This window comes from Vipera berus, assembly GCF_964194415.1.
Source record: "Vipera berus genome assembly, chromosome: 3".
Lineage (NCBI taxonomy): Eukaryota > Metazoa > Chordata > Lepidosauria > Squamata > Viperidae > Vipera > Vipera berus.
In genome coordinates, this window is record NC_138204.1 from 129,298,002 (window position 1) to 129,323,585 (window position 25,584).

At 43.0% G+C, this 25,584-nt stretch overlaps 1 protein-coding gene across 3 annotated transcripts in view; it reads left to right on the forward strand.

Annotated features, from left to right (window-relative positions):
* Window positions 1-25,584, forward strand: part of MARCHF6 (membrane associated ring-CH-type finger 6) — a 74,000-nt gene that overhangs the window by 46,084 nt on the left and 2,332 nt on the right. For 2 of the 3 annotated variants that reach the window (XM_081325923.1, XM_081325922.1), the window contains exons 17-26: window positions 396-496; window positions 2,804-2,941; window positions 13,067-13,268; window positions 14,820-14,889; window positions 16,739-16,920; window positions 17,802-17,870; window positions 18,362-18,496; window positions 19,446-19,535; window positions 22,514-22,646; window positions 25,235-25,370. In XM_081325923.1, coding sequence (XP_081182049.1) covers window positions 396-496; window positions 2,804-2,941; window positions 13,067-13,268; window positions 14,820-14,889; window positions 16,739-16,920; window positions 17,802-17,870; window positions 18,362-18,496; window positions 19,446-19,535; window positions 22,514-22,646; window positions 25,235-25,370 — 1,256 coding nt within the window. The remainder of the gene's footprint in view (window positions 1-395; window positions 497-2,803; window positions 2,942-13,066; window positions 13,269-14,819; window positions 14,890-16,738; window positions 16,921-17,801; window positions 17,871-18,361; window positions 18,497-19,445; window positions 19,536-22,513; window positions 22,647-25,234; window positions 25,371-25,584) is intronic. The other variant, XM_081325924.1, reaches the window with a different exon arrangement.

The window sequence follows — 25,584 nt, forward strand, 5'->3', positions numbered from 1 at the left end:
AACTACTTATAAATAATCAAATTAATAGCAGGATTTTGATAATACTTGAAATTCTTAGAGAAAACTCGCTATGCATTGCCATTTTTTTCTCTCTTAATTGGTTTGTTTCCATTGCAAAAAACTCTTTGCAAAGGATAATATGGCTAATTCTTGTTTTTCTAAAAAGAATAAATTACAATTTAGCATTGGATTTTTATTCTCTCGAAATCTATCAACCATTTTTAAAATTTTGAAGTTAGAGCAAACTATGGCAGTGAAAGAATGGACTAAGAAAGGGGAAAAGTTTGCTATCTTCAAAAATGTAGTATGAATTAAGCTCATTTTGAATTTGCTTTAAATTGAAGCTAAATATGGAAAAGTTACTTCAGAATTTTTTTTTATTTTTGTTGTTTCAGATTGTCTTTGGTTCAATTGTTTTGCTCATGCTTTGGCTTCCTATACGAATTATTAAATATCTGCTGCCTCACTTTCTACCATATAATGTAATGCTCTACAGGTAAGATAAACTACTTCATTTCATAGCTGGTAGCTCTGTGTGTATTTATTTGAGTGAACTGCTAGTTACATAATTGTGAATTGATAACAGTACTAAATAATATTTACCTAGTTTGAATGGATCTTAAAACGTGGATTTAATAATATGTGAATGGATGTCAGAGTCATGTTTCCCCTTTCACCATCTTTCCCACAACAAAATTTAGTTGTAGGAAACTCTTCAAATCATGTTTTCTGATCTTGACTTTCACAATAGAATAGAATTGAATTGAATTCTTTATTGGCCAAGGAATTTGTTTCTGGTGCATAAACTCTCAGGGTACATACAAGTAATAGTGATAATCATGATCATATACAACATGAAAATACATTACTCATAAATCGTGAAATACAACCATCATAAATCATAAGATGCAGCACTTAGTGATAGTCATAGAGTACTAGCTAAGCAAACAACAAAAATCATACTAGGGTACAAAAAAACCCAATATAAATTGAAAGATACAAGCAGCAAAGTTATATTCATAAGATATGGATAGGTAATAGGAAAAGGTGAGGAGTATCATAGTAATACAGCTTTACTAAGTATTTTGACTGTTGTAGGAATTAGTTGTTAAGCAGAGTAACAGCATGGGGAAAAAACTGTCCTTATGTCTAGTTCTGGTATGCAATGCCCTATAGCATCGTCTTGAGGGAAGAAGCTGAAACAGTTTATGTCCAGGTTGTGAGGGGTTTGTAGATATTTTCACAGCTCTCTTTCTTGCTTGTGCTGTATACAGGTCCTCAATGGAAGGCAGGCTGGTAGCATTTTTTTTTCAGTTCTAACTATTCGTTGAAGTCTGTGTCTGTCTTGTTTGGTTGCTGTTCTAAAGCAGACAGTTGTAGAGGTGCAAATGACAGACTCAGTCATTCCTTTGTAGAACTGTAGAACTTGGGCAGTCTGAGTTTTCTGAGTTGGCGCAGGAAGAACATTATTTGTTGTGCTTTTTTGATTACATTTTTGATATTAGGTGTCCATTTTAAATCTTGAGATATTGTAGAACCCAGAAACTTGAAAGCCTCTACTGTTGATACTGTGTTGTCTAGTATTGTAAGAGGTTGTAGAATAATACGGTTTCTCCTAAAGTCTACTGTCATTTCTATAGTTTTGAGTGGGTTCTGTTCAAGATTGTTCTGGCCACACCATAAGGCTAGTTGTTCAACCTCCCATCTGTATGCCGATTCGTTGTCTCGAATGAGGCTAATCACTGTTGTATCATCTGCAAACTTCAGTACTTTCTAACAGAGGGATCTTTTGAAATGCAGTCATTGATATAGAGAGAGAAGAGAAGTGGAGAGAGCACACAGCTCTTGGGGGGGGCGCTGTGCTAATTGTACAGGTATCTGATGTGATTTTACCTAGCTTCACTTGCTGCTTCCTGTCTGTTAGAAAGCTTACGATCGGTCAGGCACGGCTAGCTTATTTAGTGAGAAGAATATCTGGAATGATGGTATTGAATGCTGAATTGAAATCTACAAAAAGGACCCTTGCATAGGTCTTTGGAGATTCAAGATGTTGTAGAATGTAGGGCAGAGCCATATTAACAGCATCATCTGCTGATCTATTTGCCCGGTAGGCAAATTGCAAGGGGTCTAACAGCGGATTGTGATGGTTTTCAGTTGGGCTAGCACTAACCTTTCAAAGTTTTTCATAACAACAGATGTCAGAGCAACCGGTCTATAGTCATTCAGTTCTTTGATGGAGGGTTTCTTTGGCGCTGGGATAGTAGAGCATTTGAAGCAAGAAGGAACATAGTACATCTCTAGTGATTTATTAAAGATTCGGGTGAAGATGGGTGCCAATTGATCAGCACAAGCTTTCAAGCAAGAAGGAGTTATCTTGTCTGGGCCTGGTATTTTTCTAGGCTAAAGCATATATATAAGCTTAAATGTGGTTAATTGAAACCAAAATGAAAACAAGGAGAACAAGAAAATCCAAGTTTTCCACTGAACAATACCTTTATATTTGAACAAAACAGTTATTTATGAAATATAATTTTTTCTTCCTTTGTCTTATACGGTATATGAGCTGACTTGTATCATTTGGAGGATATTTTTAGACTTTATGATCTGTATCATAATTTGGATCATGCTAGTCATGGGGAAGACATGCAACACTTAACTTAATTTTGCCTCAGAAGGAATGCCCACAATTAACAAAGTTTAAGAAAAAATGCAACCAATGATATAGTTGCATCAGTACAATTAGACTTGCATCAGTAAGACAGTGAGTTTGTTTAAAATATGTCAGCTTCTTTTATTCCCACAGTGATGCTCCTGTAAGTGAACTTTCCTTAGAATTACTTTTGCTTCAAGTGGTTCTACCAGCTTTGCTTGAACAAGGGCACACAAGGCAGTGGCTGAAGGGACTTGTACGAGGATGGACTGTTACTGCTGGCTTCTTATTGTAAGTATGAAGAGTTTGGTCCGTTCAAATGATTGAATTACCGTATATACTTGAATATAAGCCGACTCGAATATAAGCCGAGACCCCTAATTTTACCCCCCAAAAATGGAAAAAGTTGGTGACTCGAGTATAAGCCGAGGCTGGGAAATGCAGCAGCTCACCTTATGCTCCTCTCCAGAGATCTTCCCTCAGCAGCGGCCGGCAAAGTAGCTCGCACGCGAAACAAGCCCGGCAGAGGAGCCGGAGCGGCGAGCAGAGGCGCCCGGCCCAGATCCTGCAAGGCCCGGCCGAGACGCGCCCCCAGCAGCGGAGCTGCTCCGGCTCCTCTGCCGGGCTTGTTTTGCATGTGAGCTACTTTGCCTGATGCTGAGAAGACCCGCTTGGGCACTCGGGTTGGTGTCAGTCTCCGCAGGCCCTTCTCGTTTCCAGGAACGTCAAGCGCGCTTGGCTCTCCACCCCCACGGCAGGGCAGGGCAGGGCAGGGCAGAGACTTGCTCGCCCTTCTGACGGCCCTGAAGAGAAACGAAGGGCTTGCAAACTCCCCGCGAGAAGCTGGGCGAAGCGCGCGGCTGGGCGAGTGTGTGCCTGCGCGCGTATTTACGAAAGAAACGCTCCGAGAGTTCTTCTTTCTCCGCCCCCTTGGGGGGAACTCTAGCGACTGCTGTAGCCGCGCTTCTCTTCTCGGCTCCGAAAATAGGGATTTCTACTCTCTCTCTCTCTCTCCCCTCCCCACCCCGCATTCTCCTGCCTCTTCGATTGCGACAATAAAAGGGCGAAGGGTGCGCTGGTTTCTTCCTCCTTCCTCCCCCCCTCCCCTCCCCTCCCCGATTGTCAGGTGAGGCAGCTGGAGGTCTGGCCGGGAGATGGTAGCCGTTTTGAAACGCCGCGTCTTGAAACGCCCGATCAGCTGATTTTCGGGTGGAAGAGCCGCGGCTTGAATCTGTTTGCATCTGCCTGAATTAGACCGAAACGGCCTGAATTTGACCAGAGTTGCTTTGTAATGGCTGGAGGAACTGCAGAGGAGGTCTTGCCGGGAGATTGTGGCCGTTTTGAAACGCCGCGGCTTGAAACGCCCGATCAGCTGATTTTCGGGGCGGAAAGAGCCACGGCTTGAATCTGCTTGTATTTGTTTGAACTTAACCAGAAACGGCTCGTAATGGCTGGAGGAACTGCGGAGGGAGTGAATGCTCCAGCCTGGAATATTTGGAAAGGCTGGGGGAACCGGATGAACTGCAGCTTAAGCGACTGTTGCCGGAGGAGCCATGGCTTGAAACGCCCCAGTTTTGGGGCAGCGTTTGCTTGTTCCCTCCCTCCCTCCCTCCCTCCCTCCCCTTTCCCTCCTCTCTAAATCCTTCCTTCCTTCCTTCCTTCCTTCCTTCCTTCCTTCCTTCCTTCCTCCCTCCCTCCCTCCCTCCCTCCCCTTTCCCTCCTCTCTAAATCCTTCCTTCCTTCCTTCCTTCCTTCCTTCCTTCCTTCCTTCCTTCCTTCCTTCCTTCCTTCCTTCCTTCCTTCCTTCCTTCCTTCCTTCCCCAGCCCTAATCCGGAAAGTGGAAGGAAAGAAGAGTAAAGGCTGGGCGGAGGAGGAGGGGAAGTTTAAAAAGGGGGCGGTGTTCCCTTTAAAAAGCCGCCCGCCACGCCGCGCTCCCTCGCAGCACTCGCGGCGGCTGGCTTCTTGGCTCCCGGTCTCCCCCAGGCTTCCCGGCTGTGATTGGCGAGCGAGCCTCCCGAGCTCCGGCGGCCGTGACATCAGCAGAAGCGGAGCAAGCAAAAGCGAAGCAACGTTTCTTCGCCGCTGCCATCCCCGAGAAGGCGAAGGGCTCCTATTTACAGCCACCCATCCGAGAGAAAAGCGGCTGTCGGTGCTTCGTCGGCCTTGATCCGGGACGCAGCCTGACCTCCCCTCGTCCCGGGAGACTCTCGCTTCCCCCCACCCCCCACCCTCCCTACATCCCGAGCCTTCCAGATCTTCGCCTGCCTACTCGCGAGCAGGCATGTTTTCCAGCCAATCCGGGCCTGGGAGCAGGGCGCCGGCGGCACGTCCACTTTCCCCGCACTCTCCGTTCAGACGGCGCCCTTTGAGCCTGGAGTGATGCGGACGTCGGAAAAGGGCGCCGGGTGAAAGCAGTGAAGCGGGATCGCCGCGTGCCCCCCACTCCTCCTCCTCCTCCTCCTCTTCTTCTTCTTCCTCCTCCTGGTCGGCTTGACACCCCCATTTCGGCTGCTTCGCAAACTGCTTCCTCCACCCCACCCCACCCCACCTCACCCCTCCCCGCAAAAGATGCCGGGGTCGACAGCGTTTTTTCTACCCGGAACAAGCAAACACGCAGGCAACCCTGCACTATTCAGCTCAGTGAAGTCACGCTTGGTTAAAAAACAGATTTAATAATAATAATAAGAAGAAGAAGAAGTTGGGCTGATCAAATGTTTCAATAATGACTGAAGGAGGGCTGCTTGTACCTTGGTCTTTGTGCTGGTGTCTTGACATGCCAATACACTAGTACGGAAAGCTGCCGTTCACTTTCGGGGGGAGGAAAAAAAAACACAACAACACCGCACGCTTTCCGCCCCGAAAATCAGCTGATCGGGCGTTTCAAGCCGTTTCAAGCGTGACTTCACTGAGCTGAATAGTGCAGGGTTGCCTGCGTGTTTGCTTGTTCCGGGTAGAAAAAACGCTGTCGACCCCGGCATCTTTTGCGGGGAGGGGTGAGGTGGGGTGGGGTGGAGGAAGCAGTTTGCGAAGCAGCCGAAATGGGGGTGTCAAGCCGACCAGGAGGAGGAAGAAGAAGAAGAGGAGGAGGAGGAGGAGGAGTGGGGGGCACGCGGCGATCCCGCTTCGCTGCTTTCGCCCGGCGCCCTTTTCCGACGTCCGCATCACTCCAGGCTCAAAGGGCGCCGTCTGAACGGAGAGTGCGGGGAAAGTGGACGTGCCGCCGGCGCCCTGCTCCCAGGCCCGGATTGGCTGGAAAACATGCCTGCTCGCGAGTAGGCAGGCGAAGATCTGGAAGGCTCGGGATGTAGGGAGGGTGGGGGGTGGGGGGTGGGGGGAAGCGAGAGTCTCCCGGGACGAGGGGAGGTCAGGCTGCGTCCCGGATCAAGGCCGACGAAGCACCGACAGCCGCTTTTCTCTCGGATGGGTGGCTGTAAATAGGAGCCCTTCGCCTTCTCGGGGATGGCAGCGGCGAAGAAACGTTGCTTCGCTTTTGCTTGCTCCGCTTCTGCTGATGTCATGGCCGCCGGAGCTCGGGAGGCTCGCTCGCCAATCACAGCCGGGAAGCCTGGGGGAGACCGGGAGCCAAGAAGCCAGCCGCCGCGAGTGCTGCGAGGGAGCGCGGCGTGGCGGGCGGCTTTTTAAAGGGAACGCCGCCCCCTTTTTAAACTTCCCCTCCTCCTCCGCCCAGCCTTTACTCTTCTTTCCTTCCACTTTCCGGATTAGGGCTGGGGAAGGAAGGAAGGAAGGAAGGAAGGAAGGAAGGAAGGAAGGAAGGAAGGAAGGAAGGAAGGAAGGAAGGAAGGAAGGAAGGAAGGAAGAAAGGAAGGAAGGAAGGATTTAGAGAGGAGGGAAAGGGGAGGGAGGGAGGGAGGAAGGAAGGAAGGAAGGAAGGAAGGAAGGATTTAGAGAGGAGGGAAAGGGGAGGGAGGGAGGGAGGGAGGGAGGGAGGGAGGGAACAAGCAAACGCTGCCCCAAAACTGGGGCGTTTCAAGCCATGGCTCCTCAGGCAACAGTCGCTTAAGCTGCAGTTCATCCGGTTCCCCCAGCCTTTCCAAATATTCCAGGCTGGAGCATTCACTCCCTCCGCAGTTCCTCCAGCCATTACGAGCCGTTTCTGGTTAAGTTCAAACAAATACAAGCAGATTCAAGCCGTGGCTCTTTCCGCCCCAAAAATCAGCTGATCGGGCGTTTCAAGCCGCGGCGTTTCAAAACGGCCACAATCTCCCGGCAAGACCTCCTCTGCAGTTCCTCCAGCCATTACAAAGCAACTCTGGTCAAATTCAGGCCGTTTCGGTCTAATTCAGGCAGATGCAAACAGATTCAAGCCGCGGCTCTTCCACCCGAAAATCAGCTGATCGGGCGTTTCAAGACGCGGCGTTTCAAAACGGCTACAATATCCCGGCCAGACCTCCAGCTGCCTCACCTGACAATCGGGGAGGGGAGGGGAGGGGGGGAGGAAGGAGGAAGAAACCAGCGCACCCTTCGCCCTTTTATTGTCGCAATCGAAGAGGCAGGAGAATGCGGGGTGGGGAGGGGAGAGAGAGAGAGAGAGAGAGTAGAAATCCCTATTTTCGGAGCCGAGAAGAGAAGCGCGGCTACAGCAGTCGCTAGAGTTCCCCCCAAGGGGGCGGAGAAAGAAGAACTCTCGGAGCGTTTCTTTCGTAAATACGCGCGCAGGCACACACTCGCCCAGCCGCGCGCTTCGCCCAGCTTCTCGCGGGGAGTTTGCAAGCCCTTCGTTTCTCTTCAGGGCCGTCAGAAGGGCGAGCAAGTCTCTGCCCTGCCCTGCCCTGCCCTGCCGTGGGGGTGGAGAGCCAAGCGCGCTTGACGTTCCTGGAAACGAGAAGGGCCTGCGGAGACTGACACCAACCCGAGTGCCCAAGCGGGTCTTCTCAGCATCAGGCAAAGTAGCTCACATGCAAAACAAGCCCGGCAGAGGAGCCGGAGCAGCTCCGCTGCTGGGGGCGCGTCTCGGCCGGGCCTTGCAGGATCTGGGCCGGGCGCCTCTGCTCGCCGCTCCGGCTCCTCTGCCGGGCTTGTTTCGCATGTGATTCCGGCCCAGGTGCTGCTGAGGGCGAGCAGAGGCGCCCGGGCGACCCCAGCAGCGTCAGGCAAAGTAGCTCGGCCGCGCGCAAGTCCTCGGTAAGTTCTTTTTTTTTGTTGACTGGAGTATAAGCCGAAGTGGATTTTTTCAGCCCAAAAAGTGGGCTGAAAAATTCGGCTTATACTCAAGTATATACGGTAAACTTTCTGGGACTTAAATAATTGAAGCTGAGTGTCCAATGTTTACCTACTTTATAGTCCAACTTAAAAGAATATACATATTATGGCTTAGCATTTGTTGAAAATGAAGCAGTATAAATTGCTATGCAGCATTTTATATTTATTTGAAGTTTATGCAAGAGAGAAATTGTTTTACTCCTTTAAAATATACATTCTTTATGTGTATGAAGCTATGATTTATCTATTTGAATATATTTTAATTGCTCCCTGTTTTCCCAACTTTTGATATTTTTGAGGCTTTCTTCCCATTTTCTTTCTTATGTGATATGTTATGCAGGTAGTCCTCAACTTAGGACTACAATTGAGCCCCAAATTTATGTTGCTAAGTGAGAAATTTATTAAATGAGTTTTGCCCATTTTACAACTTTTCTCACCACATTTGTTAAGTGAATCACTGAAGTTCTTAAATTAGTAACATGGTTGTTAAATGAATCTGACTTTCCCATTGACTCTGTTTCTTAGAAGGTCACAAAAGGGGATCACATGACCCCAGGACTTTGCAACTGTCATAAATGTGAGTCAGTTATCAAGCATCCAAATATAAATCATATGACCATGGGGGTGCTGCAACGGTTATGTGTGTGAAAATGGTCATAAGTCACTTTCTTCAGTGCCGCTGTAACTTTGGTCACTAAATGAACTGTTGTAAGTCAAGGACTACCTGTATTTTGAGGTAGTTCGGGGGGAGGGGAATAGTACAGATAGTCCTCAACTTATCACTGTTCATTTAACAATTGTTCAGAGTTACAGAAACCTTTAAAAAATGTATTTATTTATTTATTTAATAATATTTATATACCGCCCTTCTCCCGAAGGACTCAGGGCGGTGAACAGGGCAAGAATAAAAATACAGAATTACAAAAATTAAAAAAAGGATTAAATATATGCCCACTAAAAACAATCAATACAATATTAAGACCCCAATAAAACAACAATAAAAAACCCCATCAATCCCCCATCAGGCCAGGCCGGCTTGTTCGAATAAAAATGTTTTTAGATCGCGGCGAAAGGAGCGAAGATCGGGCGCCATCCGGAGCTCAACCGGTAACTGATTCCATAGCTCTGGGGCGCCCACAGAAAAGGATCTCCCCCTGGGGGCCACCAATCGACATTCTCTGATCGGTGGCACCCTGAGGAGGCCCTCTCTGTGGGAGCGCACAGGGCGAAGGGAGGTTGATGCCGGCAGCAGGTGTTCCCTAAGGTACTCCGGACCCCTGCCATGTAGGGCTTTAAACACCATTACTAGTACCTTGAATCTCACCCAGAAGACAACTGGCAACCAATGCAGCTCACGGAGCAGAGGTGTAACATGGGAGTATCGGGAGACTCCCAACACAACTCTCGCAGCTGCATTCTGTACCAGTTGGAGCCTCCGGGTGGTCCTCAAGGGCAGCCCCATGTAGAGAGCGTTGCAGTAGTCCAGACGAGAGGTCACGAGCGCGTGAGTGACCGTGCATAAGTCATCCCAGCCTAGATAGGGCCGCAACTGGCGCAACAGGCGAACCTGGGCGAAAGCCCCCCTAGTCACAGCCACTATATGATCTTCCAGAGTGAGCCGTGAATCTAGGAGGACTCCCAAGTTGCGAGCCTTATCTACGGGGGGTAATAGTTCACCCCCCATAGAGAGAGATGGAATTTCCGAATTGACCCGGGATGAAGGTATGCAAAGCCACTCAGTCTTGTCGGGGTTGAGTTGAAGTCTGTTCCTCCCCATCCAGACCCGAACCGCCTCCAGGCAACGGGACATCACGTTGAGGGCATCACTGGGGTGGTTTGAGGTCGAAAGAAAAAGCTGGGTATCATCAGCGTACTGATGATACCCAACTCCAAAACCACGAATGATCTCACCCAGCGGTTTCATATAGATGTTGAACAGGAGAGGCGAGAGGACCGACCCCTGAGGAACTCCACAAACGAGAGACCTCGAGGTCGACCTCTGCCCTCCTGTCAACACCGACTGCAAACGTCCCAGGAGATAGGAGGAGAACCACTGCAAAACCGTGCCTCCCACTCCCAATCCCCTGAGACGCCGCAGCAAGATACCATGGTCGATGGTATCGAAAGCCGCTGAGAGGTCTAATAGGACTAGAACAGAGGAATATCCCCTGTCCCGAGCCCTCCAGAGATCATTCACCAGCGCGACCAATGCCGTCTCCGTGCTGTACCCGGGCCTGAAACCCGATTGGTACGGGTCTAGATAATCCACTTCATCCAGGACCAGAGGGAGCTGATGCGCCACCACACTCTCAACAACCTTCGCAAGAAAGCGAAGGTTGGAGACCGGACGAAAGTTGTTCAACACAGCTGGGTCCAAGGCAGGCTTCTTGAGGAGAGGCCTCACCACCGCCTCTTTCAAGACAGCGGGGAAGCTGCCCTCACTCAAAGAAGCCGATATAACTGCCTGGAACCAGCTTCGTGTCCTCTCCCGGGCTGCATAAACCAGCCAGGAAGGGCACGGGTCCAATAAACATGTGGTGGAGCTCAGCCTCCCCATAATCCTGTCCACTTCCTCCGGAGTCACAGAATCAAAACTCCTCCCAGGTAATATCGACAAGACCGCCCGTGTCCTGATCGTCAGACTCTGCCCAGTCAGAGTCCAGACCGGTCCAAATCCGAGCGATTTTGTCCGACAGATGTTGGTTAAACTCCTCGGCACGACCCTGCAAGGGTTCCTCCCTCACCTCTTGATTAAGGAGGGAGCGAGTCACCCTAAACAGGGTGGCCGGGCAATTATCTGCGGACGCGATAAGGGTAGCAAAGTGATTAGACCTCACCACCCTTATCGCAGCGAGATAAGACCTAATATAGGCTCTTAGTCACAATCGGTCGGATTCGGATCGGCTGGATCTCCAACCGCTCTCTAGGCCCCTTCTCCGACGCTTCATCTCCCGGAGCTCCGCAGAAAACCATGGAGCTTGACGGGATCTGCACCGGGTCAGGGGCCGCAAGGGTACAACTCAGTCAAGAGCCTCAGTGGCTGCCCTTTCCCAGGCTTCCACTAAGGCATCTGCCGAGCTGTGAGCGAAGGAGGCAGGTGGGGACCCCAGCGCTGCCTGGAACCTCTCGGGATCCATTAAGCGTCTGGGGCGGTACCATCTAATTGGTTCCACACACCCACGGCGGGGAGTGGCAAAACGGAAGACCAGCCGCAGGAGATGATGATCGGTCCATGACAGGGGCATAACAATTGGGGAGCCCCCACCAAGATCATCCAACCATCGTCCAGATAAGAAAATCAGGTCAAGGGTATGGCCTCCCACATGAGTCGGTCCCGAAATTACTTGCGTCAGGTCCATGGCTGTCATGGAAGCCATGAACTCCCGAGCTAAATGACTCATGACCTCTACTTGCACTTTTTGCACTGCCCCCATGGTCATGTGATTGCCATTTGTAATCTTTTTTATCAATTTCTGACGAAATAAATTGAAAAAAGGTCCATTGGGGAAGTTGGATTTGCTTAATGAGCATGTGATTTGCTAAATAACTGGTGATTTGCTTCAACACCACCATAAAAACTGTTGTAAAATTTATGACCACAATGACTTACAACAGAAACTCCCATCCTAACATGGTCATAGGTCCAGGACTACCTGTATTTTGACCCTTTCAGCTAGTCCAAAACTTTGAGGATAAATACAGGTAGTTCTTGATTTACCATAATGGAGCTTGCCCCTTATGGTCACAGGTTTTGACAGTCTTTAAGCAAGATACCCATGTGATTGGCTTGCTTAACGACCCCCATCCCTGCTATTCCTGTTGCAGTCATTGTGCAAATGGGATACCTTCAGTGGAGAGGCCCTAGGAGGCCTAGCACTACAGTACCTCCCCAGCTCACACATGGCCTGGCCCAGCCCTCCCCCAACCATGAGGCACCCTGTGCTCCACTTTTTCCTCTCACTGGGTCCCCACAGGCCTTGGGCCTACTTCCCTTCTGCTGGGTCCCACCACCTGGTCCTCCCCACCCTTTCCATCATGTACCATCATCTTTGCAGAAGATCTTTGGGAAGCAGCTGTGTAACCTTTCTACACAGTGGAGACCACATGATACCATCCCAGAAGTGGGTGCAAGTTCAGAGTGGCCACAATGTGGCTGTTCCCAAAATGGCACCTGCTTCCAGGATTACACCACATGGCTTCCGCTGTGTAGGAAGGATGAGCAATGAACCAGCTGCTTTCTGAAGATCTATTTAGCAGCAGAAATTTTGCACTCATTTGTGGTTGTAAGTTGAGGACTGCCTGTAATGTTTGTGTATTGGACTTCAGGTTGGTCCAGTAAAGGTTAAGCAACTTTCATTTACTTTCACTTAATGAAAGCAATATTTTGTTTAATTTAAATGGAATATAATTGCGCATGTATTGTTCAATTGTTGAAAACTCCCTGAATGCTAATGGCAATAGTCATGTATTATCCTATGTGGTGCTGCAGTTGCAGACTTAGGCATCTTTTGTTATTTTGACCTTAAGGAGTAAATATGAAGTTGCAGCAATCTCATATACTTATCTCTTTGATAATGTTTTTGCTTAGTGTAGTGGTTAAGGCAGGGGTATCAAACTCGCAGTGTCATTGCCGGCAATTGGGTGGGGGCAGTTTTGACATGACGCATCAGGCCCACGGGCCAGCAATTTGACACCCCTGGGTTAAAGCATCAAGGGAGAAACTGGGAGATCATAAGTTCTAGTCCTGCCTTAGGCACAAAGGCAAGTGGATGACTCTGGGCCAGTCACCCTTTCTCAGTCCTAGAAGGCAAGCAGTGGCAAATCACTTCTAAAATCTTGACAAGAAAACTGCAGGGGCTTTTCCACACAATTGCCAGGGGCAAAAAACTGACCTGAAGGCACAGAATAAAGGGGAAGGGACTGCTTTCCTGAAACTACATATGATTTGTTTACTTTTTTTTGTTATAGTTTGTTTTACAATGCTTCTTTTAAACATTCCACTTAATTAAGACGACAGCTTTGGTGTCCAGAATCACTTATTTGAGATGGGTGGTTATAGAAATTGAAAAAATAAATGAATGTAATCATGGTTGAATCTGCCATGAAAATAGATTATTCATATTTTATTGCTTATTGTCATTTTTATTCTTTTCATGTTAATATATTCAATTAAATACTATTAAATCTTGTATTAGGGATCTTCATTCTTACTTACTGGGAGACCAGGAAGAGAATGAAAACAATGCAAACCAGCAGCCTAATAACCAACCAGCTCGCAATAATAATGCCATTCCAGTTGTAGGAGAAGGTCTGCATGCAGCCCACCAAGCCATATTACAACAAGGAGGACCTGTTGGTTTTCAGCCTTATCACCGGCCTTTAAAATTTCCACTCAGGGTAAGATGTTTTAATACCTAGAATAACTAATTTGTGTCTAATTTATTCTGTGTTTCTCCTAGCTGCAGAAACTAATTTTTAGGGTTGTAGTTTTAAGAGGGCATAATACCATCTGTCTCTTTAGCTTATGCTCACTTTGAATCTCATTCTGTTAGGATTGATACAGTATTCTTACTTGGCTGGGCCTTCTTTCTGTGGGATATAATGAAACAATGATAAAGGGAGTATTACTGTGTTAAAGAGTGCAGTGGCTTAGCAATTAAGACACTGGGCTTGTCAGCTGGAAAGTTAACAGCCCAGGTTTGAGACCTGAGCGCCATGCAAAGGAGTGAGCTCCTGTTACTTGCCCCAATTCCTGCCCAGCTAGCAGTTCGAAAGCATACAAATGCGAGTAGATAAACAGAGATCACTTCGGTAGGAAGGAACAGCATTCTGTGCACCTGGGTGTGTATAGTCATGCTGGCCCCATGACCATGGAAGTGTCTTTGGACCACGCTAGCTCCCTTGGCTAAGAAACAGAGATGAGCACCTTCCCCTAGAGCAGACATGTCAAACACAAGGCCCGGGGGCCAGATCCGGCCCGCAAATTGGTTTCATGCAGCCCGCGAAGCCATCCTGGAAACAGTGAGGGAACGGGCCCCGCTGCCTTGGCCCTGGCCCAGAGACCCTCCTTCTGCCAGAGACCCTCAGATCTGTCCCACTCCTGCCCAGGCCCCCATAGGCACCCTTGATGCGAACAATGTAGAGCTGGCCACGCCCACCCAGTAGACCATACGCACTCTAGCCATGCCCACCCAGTAGGCCACACCCACCCAGGCCACACCCACCCGGCCCCCTGAGGGTAACCGCAATGCTGATGCGGCCCTCAATGAAATTGAGTTTGACACCCCTGCCCTAGAGTCAAACACTACTGGATAGGGGAAACCCTTACCTTTACCATTTTACCAGGATTGTAAGGACTTGGGCTGGAAAAATCGAGACAACTTCTTAACAAAATCATAGGCTGAGACAGCCTTTAAGTAGTTCATGTTGGTTTCCCACACAGAAGCAAGCATACAGCATCTTTTAAAGTCTCTTAATCCTCTAGCCATGTGTGAATCAGTACGTGTATATATTTCAGAGAAGGATTGAAATTTGCCATCCATTTTATATGAAAAGCTACTTTGATTCTTTGAATGCTAGGAGAATAGTCTGTAGAAATGGAGTGCTCAAATTGCACTACTAAAGATTAAAAGAAATTTTAAAAATTATGTCCTGTTCAGCTGTTCAGACACGGAAGCTAGAATCATACAACAGACTAAGCATTGTTTGCTTTGTTAGGGCTTATGGAACAAACTCTAATGGTCTGATTCATAAAATCAAACATAATTTTGATCTATAAAATAAGGTATCCTCTCCAGCAATTCAGATTTATTTGAGAGTACATCATGCTAATAGGGCTTATTTGTCAATATAGAACCATGAGATTTGTGAGGTTACTATCAATCTTTCTTTAATCTCATTTTTCATACATATAGATACCTATATTAAATTAATTTTTCTATATTTCAGATATTTTTGCTGATCATTTTCATGTGTATAACACTCCTGATTGCAAGTCTTATCTGCCTTACATTACCAGGTATGCATTTCATAATAACAAGGTATCCATTTTGGTCACTTAATTTTTCATTAATTTTGCATGTTATGCTTTGTAGCTTTCTATAGTAATGAGGCCTCTTCTTAAAATGCTTCCTTTTGATCTCAGAGATGCACAGCTATAGACAGATCTCTAACCTCCAATAGTTGGGAAGAGTGGTGGCTTCTTAATTGAATCAGTCCTGTAGGAAGCAGATTCCGTGATCCATTCATATTTGTTTCATTGAAGGCTACAGCACTAAGTCTATCTTGGTCAGTCTGATAGATTATCTCTGTTTAGAGATGTAATTCTATTAGTGTTGTTTGATTTATTAGCAGTTCTAAGTGCCATTAACCATGGTATACTTCTGGAACCCTTGAGAAATTTGGAAATAGGAGACATGACTTTGTAATAATTCCATTCCTATTTCGGAGCCAGACCTAAGATAATATTGCTCAGAGGCAATTTTTATTTCAAAAGGAAGCTGTTAAATCATGTTTCAATCTTTTGCACTATCTATGTGAAAGTATTGGGAGACATCATCAAGAAATTTGGAGCTGAGTGCTTTCAATATGTGGACTGATACCCATATCTATTTTTTGTGACACTGTCAGAAAATGGTATTTGCAATCAGTAACAAGATAAGAAAGAATATTGAAATGGAATCCAGACAAGATGGAGGTGCTTATTGTGAGGGGCCATAATTCCAGAGAGAGAGTCCATTTGCCTATTTGAATCAGATTATATGCTCCCATGAGAAGCAAATACACTGTTTGAGAATTTTTCTTAAGTTCTGAAATATGTACTTACCTCTATTGAGGCAATGGCTACAAAAGCTTTTTATCAGTTTCAGGTGATTTACCAACTACAACTGTGAGAATCAATTTGATATAGTGGTTAAGGCACCAGACTAGAAAGCAGGAGACCATGAGTTCTAGTCCCACCTAAGCCATGAAAGAGATTTTGAACCACACTGTCAGTCCAGCTCACCTCACAGGGTTGTTGTTTTGGGGAAGGTGTGTTGGATGTTTGCTGCCTTGGGTTTTTTGTAAAAATAATAAGGATAGAAACAAATAAATTTAGTAGTTAGGATGCTAGAACAGAAACTGAATTCTAGTCTTTCTTTAGGCCAGCCCAAGTTGTATTAGATAATGCCCCTTTATGAATCTCAGCATGTATTGGTTTACCCACCGTTGCTTGATTGGTGGCAGGTTGAAATCAAGTTATTCTGTGTTGCCACTCCAAGTCTTGGGATTGCTGCCTAACATTTTTATTGGCTTCTAAAAAGGCCTTCAAAAGATATATATTTTTGTTCAGACTTTCAGCTGTTCATTTTAACTGTTAGTGCTAATTACTTGTTTTACTTTAAATGTTTGGATTTTAAATTTGTTTTTATTGCAAACCACCAAGAGCGTTGTAAATCAGTAATATACAAAATTATATAAGTAATCTGGTACACAGTTCAGGTTCCTAGAAAAATGCTGGATGTGCTTTTGACTTCAGAGGAAACTAACTGTAGTACAAAGAGTGGCAAGTGTTTTTGCAAGCATCCATTGTTTTTTGTGTAATGCAACTATGCAATGCACTTGTAATACATACTGTTTGGATCAATAAAAAGTAATTTTACAATAACTTTCTAGGATTTCGTCAGTCCCTTCCTTTTATTAAACAGTGGACCTCGAGCTATTGAAATTGTCTTCAATTTAATAAAATGTTTGCAGTAGACAACTTACTGGATCAGTCCACTATATTTATGGAATGAGTTTTAAGTTTTTGGATCCATATTATTTTATGATCATAAGATAACACAGACCTTTCTCACTAGGAATAATTAATAATTTTTTGTTTTCAGTGTTTGCTGGCCGCTGGCTGATGTCTTTTTGGACAGGAACTGCTAAAATCCATGAACTATATACCGCTGCTTGTGGACTGTATGTTTGCTGGCTAACAATTAGGGCTGTGACGGTGCTTGTTGCTTGGATGCCACAAGGTCGTCAAGTGATTTTTCAGAAGGTAAAGGAATGGTCCCTCATGGTAAGTTGTTAGAACATTTATTCTTTTTTTAAATTTGGAAAAAGAATTCAATAGATGCAATGAGACCATGTCTCTTGGATCATGCTGTAATTATAACAAATGTTCCTTGGAAACAGGAAAGCCGCAGAAGAAAACTAATATTAATAATTTGAAAAAGCACAGTCTGAATGCAAGTATTCACAACATTGGAATTCTAAGAGTATAATTTTGGAGGTTCTTATAAACTTTCCAGTCAAAAAATAGTGCCGATAAGGATAAAGCATAAATAAATGGTTAATACTTCTGGTCACCAACCTGTCACAACCACCATGGATATTCTCCATTATTTTAGTTTATTAATGTTACCAGTCAGGTAGAATTCCAGTTGAGCATCAGAAAAAATAGTTCTCAATTTTTATTTTCTTATTTATTTTATACATATATAATTAACAAAACAATCTTTAATCTTAAAGAAAAAAAATAAAATATTAAAAATACAAGAATAGAAACTAGAAAATAATTTTATATATTACTTTTAAAAATGCCTGTGGGGCACTTGTGGATGTTTTAGATTGGAACACATTATTTCCCATTTAATCTTTGGGATTAAAATATAGGTAATCCTTGCTTAACAACCACAACTGGAACTCGGTCACTGAGTGACTGGTAGGCTGGTAGAGAAGATTGCAAATGGCGATCACATGACCATAGTCCTCTTGACACCAGTTATAAGTGCGAACAGGTTGCCAAGTATCCAGATTGGGATTATGTAACGAGGGGTTTTTACAATATTTTGTGACAGAAGTGTTTTAAGGCCGTAAAGCACTCTTTCCAAGGCTGTCATAACTTTGAATGGTTATGTCATTAACCAACTGGTCATTAATCTTTTTTAAAAATTCTAGAAACATTGGATGGAACAGACAACAACAAACACAAAAGAGATACTGTTTGACCCTTTGGCATCTCACTGGGTCTGTATTTTTTTCAGTTCTATCTAATTATCCAGGCAAAAATGGGCAGAGCAGCAAGTAAGATCAAGCTTGCCTCGGAATTCTTACTCTCTGAATCATGATCCAAAAGAATAGAGATTTTTTGCTGAATTTCTGAGTGAAATTCAACAGAAAATACTCCACAATTTTGGATTACTGTTAGTGTCGTAAGTCTCCAGTAGGCTTAACACAGAGGAATAAAAGGGAATTTTTTAAAAAAATCATTAACAGAAAATTGTGCCCTCTTTGATGACATGCCATTGCTCTGACCCCAGCTGACATGCTAATTTTATCATACATCTTGTCTAAGTAAAGAATTTGTCTCTTATAATTCTGATTTTATGCATCTGCACAAGTTTATATATGTTTGAGTTCCTCTTGATTTTAATGTTATTTATGTACACACTTGTCTATTTAAAAACAGCACATTATGATATTCTCAATAAATAAAATTCTTTTTTCTTGTTCTTTAGATAATGAAGACATTAATAGTTGCTGCATTGCTGGCTGGTGTAGTCCCACTCTTGCTTGGACTTTTGTTTGAGCTAGTCATTGTTGCTCCCCTAAGAGTTCCCTTGGATCAGACCCCACTATTCTACCCATGGCAGGTCAGTTCTTGCAGCTTCTAAAGTTGCCAATCTTTAATTGAAGGGAGACACACAGAGAGCCGACCTTGTGAAAGCAGTAGCTTACAAAATTAAAATATGATCTAAAAATTAAAACCAGCAAGGAAAACTAATATCAGTTAAAATGTTGAGTTTTAAAAGCAGCAGAATATATCATGCAATTAAGGTTCTAAAAAATTCTGCTTAAAGAAATAGTCTGTGTTATCAAAAATTCTTGCAAGGCTATTTCACATCATAGATGCCAAAGCTCAGAAGACCTCATTCTTTATCCACTTTAATTTATGTGATGGCTAACCCTGAAAGAAAGTTTCAAAGTGCCAAACAACTTGTTTTAGATAATGCTCTTCTTGAGATTCTAAATTTAGGCTTAAATCAGTGCATCTTTCAAAAGATACAGAAATAATAATATTGAAAATGGACTTAGAAAAATGCTTTCAATTCTTTCATAAAGTAGTTTAGCAGTTTTTCACTGTACATGCCTGCTTACATGTTTGTGTTCAGTTCATCCTACCTGTGGAATCCTTAGTGCTCTCTGAGCTTGGTTGTTTACTTGCAGACATTTCATTAACAGACATTTCATTATCTTCAGTGTTAGAATGGATTAGGATTTTTCTCTATTTATATACAGTAGCCGCCTATGTAATTACTTTTAGATATTGTACAAAAATCTATTATAAATAGGACCAGTAACTTCATTAATTAGGACAACTTTAATATCATAGGTGGTAGGAAGGTAGAAAAATCAACTTTCATCAAAAGTTGAACAATCATTTGTATGGGGATTTCTGAATTTACATTCTTATGCTGATGTAGATACAAGATAAATATATTTCACACAAGGTTTGTTTCCCAATTTAACTAAGTCTTAATTAGACTGAGAAGATGCTCTACATTGAAATAATAACTGTAATAATTGCTTTTGTTTAAATAGGACTGGGCCCTTGGTGTTCTGCATGCTAAAATAATTGCTGCCATAACTTTAATGGGGCCACAGTGGTGGCTGAAAACAGTCATTGAACAGGTTAGAAATATTTTATCATGTTTGCTTTAGTGACCAGTATATTGATGGAATATATCGGTGTATAATTAATGGCATTTCTTTTTAGTTGGAATTGGTTTCCTCAGAAAACTGGGGGGGCGCAATCCTTTTCTCTTGTACATCCTTTGCTCCAGAGCGAATTTGGAAGATTATGTAGTATCCTGGGGGGAAAAAAGGAGAAAATACAGGTAGTCCTCAACTTACAACAGTTCATTTAGTGATCAGTTGAAGTTACAATGACACTTGAGAAAGTGACTTGCGGCATTCCCATGGTCACGTGATCAAGACGCTTGGCAACTAACTCATATTTATGATGGTTGCAGAGTCTCAGGGTTACGTGATCACCTTTGGTAACCTTTTGACAAGTAAAGTCAACGGGGAAGCCAAATTCACTTAACAGCCATGTTACTAACTTAACAACTGCAGTGATTCACTTAACAATTGTGGCAAGAAAGGTCGTAAAATGGGGCAAAACTCAACAAATGTCTCTCTTAGCAACAGAAATGTTGGGCTCAATTGTGGTTGTAAGTCAAGCACTACCGGTACAGTTCTATAGATGAAAATCACTCATGTGGCCCATTGCGACAAAGACAATTTTTCTTTTCTTTTTTTCTGTTTATAATTTTGTATTTTCACTTATAATATAAAATACAAAAACACAAAAGCAAATAATAGGGAACAAAGGGAAGGGGAAAAAGAGAAGTGTGGAAAAGGGGGAGGAAGGGGAGGAAAAGGCATTGACCTCCGACTCCCTCTGTTGCATTACAATAGAGTATTAACATTGAACTTCAACTTTTTACATTTCTGTAGTAGTATGAAGTAGCCATTTCTATATCAACAAATCAATCTAATCAGTAAAACCCAAAATCAAAGTATCTTTTTTCCCCACCTCAAGCACAAGGTCCAAAAGCAATTTCCATGTAGAAACAAGAGTACTTATATTCTTTTCTTTTATCAAAATAGTGAATTTAGCCATCTCTGCTAATTCCGTTAAGTTTTGTAGCCATTCGTCCATGGTGGGCATCGAAACATCCTTCCATTTTTGTGTGTAGAGTAGCCTTCTGCCGTCAACATAATTTTTTCCCCAAGTTTTTTTTCCCTTAGACCCAGAAAAAAAGCTTCTGGTTTAATCTTTATATTCACTTTAAGAATTTTCTGCATTAAAATATGAATCCTGCTCCAATATTTCTTATCACATGTCCACCATAAATGATAAAAAGTCCCCTCTTTACATTTATGTTTCCAACATTATTTTGAGATATTTTTATACATTCTAGATAACTTTTCTGGTGTTAAATACCAGTGATACATCATCTTATAAAAGTTTTCTTTTAAGTTATAGTTTAGTGTGAATTTTAAGCCTTTCATCCACATGTTCTCCCATTGTTCAAACCACATTATACCCAAAGTTCTTTGTCCACTGAATCATACAGTGTTTTACATGTTCACTTTCCAAATTCAATTTCAATAACATTTTGCAAACCTTAGCAATAACATGGTCATCACTACCACATAATAAAATTTCCAATTCATTTTTAACAAAGTCAAACCCGTGACTTTTTTTATCTAGTTTAAATCTTTCATTTATAAGTATGTAAACCAATGATAGACATGATCTTCTAATGCTAACTTTTCCTTAGACTTGAGGATAGGGTCACCAAAATTAAAAGATATTATTTTACCATACGTCCACCAGACCAGTTTCACCACCATTTCTTTTCTAAAAAAATGCTTCTTGGGGAAACACCAAAAGAGGCAACTTCGTAAAATAACTTGTTTTATATTTGTTCCAAACTCTTAATATGGCACGTCTCAAAGCCAACAATTTTGAGAAAATACTCTGTTTTATTAAGAGTATTCATGTTTATAAGACAATTAAAATGGTCCATTATGAATGGAGCATTAGTATATCAAGGAACACGGTGGCTCAGTGGGTTAGGACGCTGAGCTTGTCGATCAGGAGGTCGGCAGTTTGGTGGTTCGAATCCCGAGTGCCGCGTAACAGAGTGAGCGCCTGTTACTCGTCCCAGCTTCTGCCAACCTAGCAGTTCGAAAGCACGTAAAAAAATGCAAGTAGAAAAATAGGGACCACTATGGTGGGAAGGTAATAGCGTTCCGTGCGCCTTTGGCGTCTAGTCATGCCGGCCACATGACCACGGAGACGTCCTCGGAGAAGCGCTGGCTCTTCAGCTTTGAAATGGAGATGAGCACCGGACCCTAGAGTTGGAAACAACTAGCACTCATGTGCGGGGGAACCTTTACCTTTACCTTAAACAGAAAATACTTTTTTGTCTATTTATGGAGAGCATTGGGATCTAGCAGAGGTTTCCCATTCTGTAAAGGGGGTCTGAAGAATCCTAACCCTAACAATTACTCCCTCCATCTGGATCAATTTTCACATAGCTCTAATCTCCTAGTTTTGTATGTGCTTTGATGAGAAAGAGTCATATACTTTAGTATTCTATTTGCAAATCAACTAAATGGTAATCATCCATTTTCTTAACTTAGTTCATGATTACTATGGTCTTGTTTAGGTGTCTTTCAGTCAGTAAAATATTGCCCTCGTTCTGGGAAGCTTATCACAGTCAGTCATTATTTCTCAGCCCATTTGACCCATAGGAACCCTAGTAAGAAAAAAATAAGTAAAATTTGTTACCCCCTCAAACCATTTAGTCCCAGATCATGCCACTTAAGTTCACTGGCAAACTAGGTAATTTTAGGTGCATCCTTGAATTTCCTACCACCAATTTGTTTAGTGCCACCCATCTTGAGTTGTCCTGGTGTATCAAACATATTCGCTAAGCCTTGTGGAGGCCAAAATCAATGTAACTAAAAATAAAATGCACCTCTCATCTCTGTGTTTACATTGACAGTCTCTTCCAATTATGAATATAAGCTTTGCGCTAAATATAATCTTCCTGGACAGTCATTATTCATATATCTTTAATCTTATATTTCAGGTTTATGCAAATGGAATTCGAAATATTGACTTATACTATATAATACAAAAACTTGCAGCACCTGTTATTTCAGTTTTACTGCTTTCTCTCTGTGTACCTTATATTGTAGCTTCTGGTATTACACCTTTGTTAGGTAAGTGCAATGGCAATGCAGATTTCATATTTAGACCATACATTCAGATTTACAGTGCAATTATGGTCATCATTATATTATTAAAATATCAAATCTTTATTTGGTGCAGTTTAAATGAATGATATGTCAAGTATATCCATATCCATATCATTCTAACACATTCATCAATAGTTTCAATATATTTATTGTATTTTATGTTTAGCTTAAAAACTCAGTAATATATTTAAGAAATTAGTAAACACAGATGCTGCATCTTGGAGAGTCATCGGTTGAGCCTTAGATGATATTTAAAATTCCAGTTTTTATCCTCAAAGAACATGTCTAAAGATAAGTCTTGAAACCTAATCCAAATATAGTGAGGGGAAAAAATATTTGATCTGCTGATTTTGTACGTTTGCCCACTGACAAAGAAATGATCAGTCCATAATTTTAATGGTAGGTTTATTTTAACAGTGAGAGACAGAATAGCAACAAAAAAATTCAGAAAAACGCATTTCAAAAAAGTTATAAATTGATTTACATTTTAATGAGTGAAATAAGTATTTGAATCCCCTATCAATCAGCAAGATTTCTGGCTCCCAGGTGTCTTTTATACAGGTAACAAGCTGAGATTAGGAGCACTGTCTTAAAGGGAGTGCTCCTAATCTAGGCTTGTTACCTGTATAAAAGACACCTGTCTACAGAAGCAATCAATCAGATTCCAAACTCTCCACCATGGCTAAGACCAAAGAGCTGTCCAAAGATGTCAGGGACAAGATTGTAGACCTACACAAGGCTGGAATGGGCTACAAGACTTATTGCTAAGCAGCTTGGTGAGAAGGTAACAACAGTTGGTGCGACTATTCGCAAATGGAAGAAACACAAAATAACTCAATCGCCCTCGGTCTGGGGGTCCATGCAAGATCTCACCTCGTGGAGTTTCAGTGATCATGAGGATGGTGAGGAATCAGCCCAGAACTACACGGGAGGATCTTGTCAATGATTTCAAGGCAGCTGGGACCATAGTCACCAAGAAAACAATTGATAACACACTATGCCATGAAGGACTGAAATCCTGCATTGCACCAAGGTCCCTCTGTTCAAGAAAGCACATGTACAGGCCCATCTGAAGTTTGCCAGTGAACATCTGAATGATTCATAGGAGAATTGGATGAAAGTATTGTGGTCAGATGAGACCAAAATCAAGCTCTTTGGCATCAGCTCAACACCATGTTTGGAGGAGGAGGAATGCTGCCTATGACCCCAAGAACACCATCCCCACCGTCAAACATGGAGGTGGAAACATTATGCTCGGGGGGGATTTTTCTGCTAAGGGGACAGGACAACTTCACCGCATCAAAGGGACGATGGACAGGACCATGTACCGTCACCTTGAGTGAGAACCTCCTTCCCTCAGTCAGGACATTGAAAATGGGTTATGAATGGATATTTCAGCATGGCAATGATCCAAAAATACACAGCCAAGGCAACAAAGGAGTGGCTCAAGAAGAAGCACACTAAGGTCCTAGAATGGCCTAGCCAGTCTCCAGACCTCAATCCCATAGAAAATCTGTGGAGGGATCTGAAGGTTTGAGCTGCCAAACGCCAGCCTCGAAACCTTAATGGCTTGGAGAAGATCTGGAAAGAGAAGTGGGTCAAAATCCTTCCTGAGATGTGTGCAATCCTGGTGGCCAACTACAAGAAACGTCTGAGCTCTGTGATTATGTGAGAGTTCATGGAACACAGAAAATTACTTTGTGCTCCTGTCATGTTTGGCAGGTGTTCTCAAATCAGGAGCACATTTGGGACGAATGAATATGAAATTCAATATAAAATAGCGTTCAAATATGCCATAGTTTTATTAGTTCTAATTTCTATGAATTTGGCCAGCAGGTGACCAAGAATCTGCTGAATTTCCTTTGGGAAGTTGAAGAGTGGAAGCATAGCTGGCATTAGTGGACAGTACAGCCTGCTTCACTTGTTCACTACTACCAGTCTAGAATGCAGCTGATACACTAGTGTGGAAAGCAGATTGACCTTTGGATCCTATATATATGAGCCCCCTTAAAATTTTCTTTAGGTATATATGCCAGTTTCAATTCCTAATAATCTTATGATACGGTCTGGTTGTTACTCAAGTATCAAAATCAGCATATTAAATAAAAACTTACATATAAAGAAGGCAAATGGTATTGTTTGTCTTTTTGGATCTCAGCAGGCAACTGGGATCTTACACAAAGCTCCTGGTCTTATCGCTATGAATCCATAGAAAGGGAGAAATAGTAGAGTAACAATTTTGAGTGAATAGAAAAAAGACTAGTGGTTGGGTACTTGAGTTTTTCAGTTAACCACAATTTCTTATTTTTGAGAATGCTATTATGTCACAGGTATTTAACAGTTTTTTCAAAAGACGTAAATGGCATTAACAAAGATAAACATACAACCTTTATTTTAAAATGCATTAGTTGAAATTTAATATTTATATAATTGCTTATATTTACAGTTTATTACAAATGAAAAGGTAACTTAACATTAAAATTTCACAATGGTAATAGAAAAGTTTAGAATTCCAATTTTTAGTTTCATTGTTTTTCTATTACTATTTACAGGTGTCACTCCTGAGATGCAAAATTTAGTACAACGACGGATTTATCCTTTTCTACTCATGGTAGTGGTTTTGATGGGCATCTTATCCTTTCAGGTCCGTCAATTCAAGCGCCTTTATGAGCATATTAAAAATGATAAGTAAGTATCCTAGTCAAGATTTATTAATGTCAGAATATAGTGACAATCTCCTAAATGTTTAAAAAGCTGGAATACTTGGGAGCTATGGACAGAATTTTTGACAGTCATAATATCACTCACAGTATCAGCTCTTTCAGAAGCATCTGAAATTTTGGAATGATAGAATTCATGTTTATTATGGTTTGACTAGATTAGAGTAGTAATGCTGCCTTCC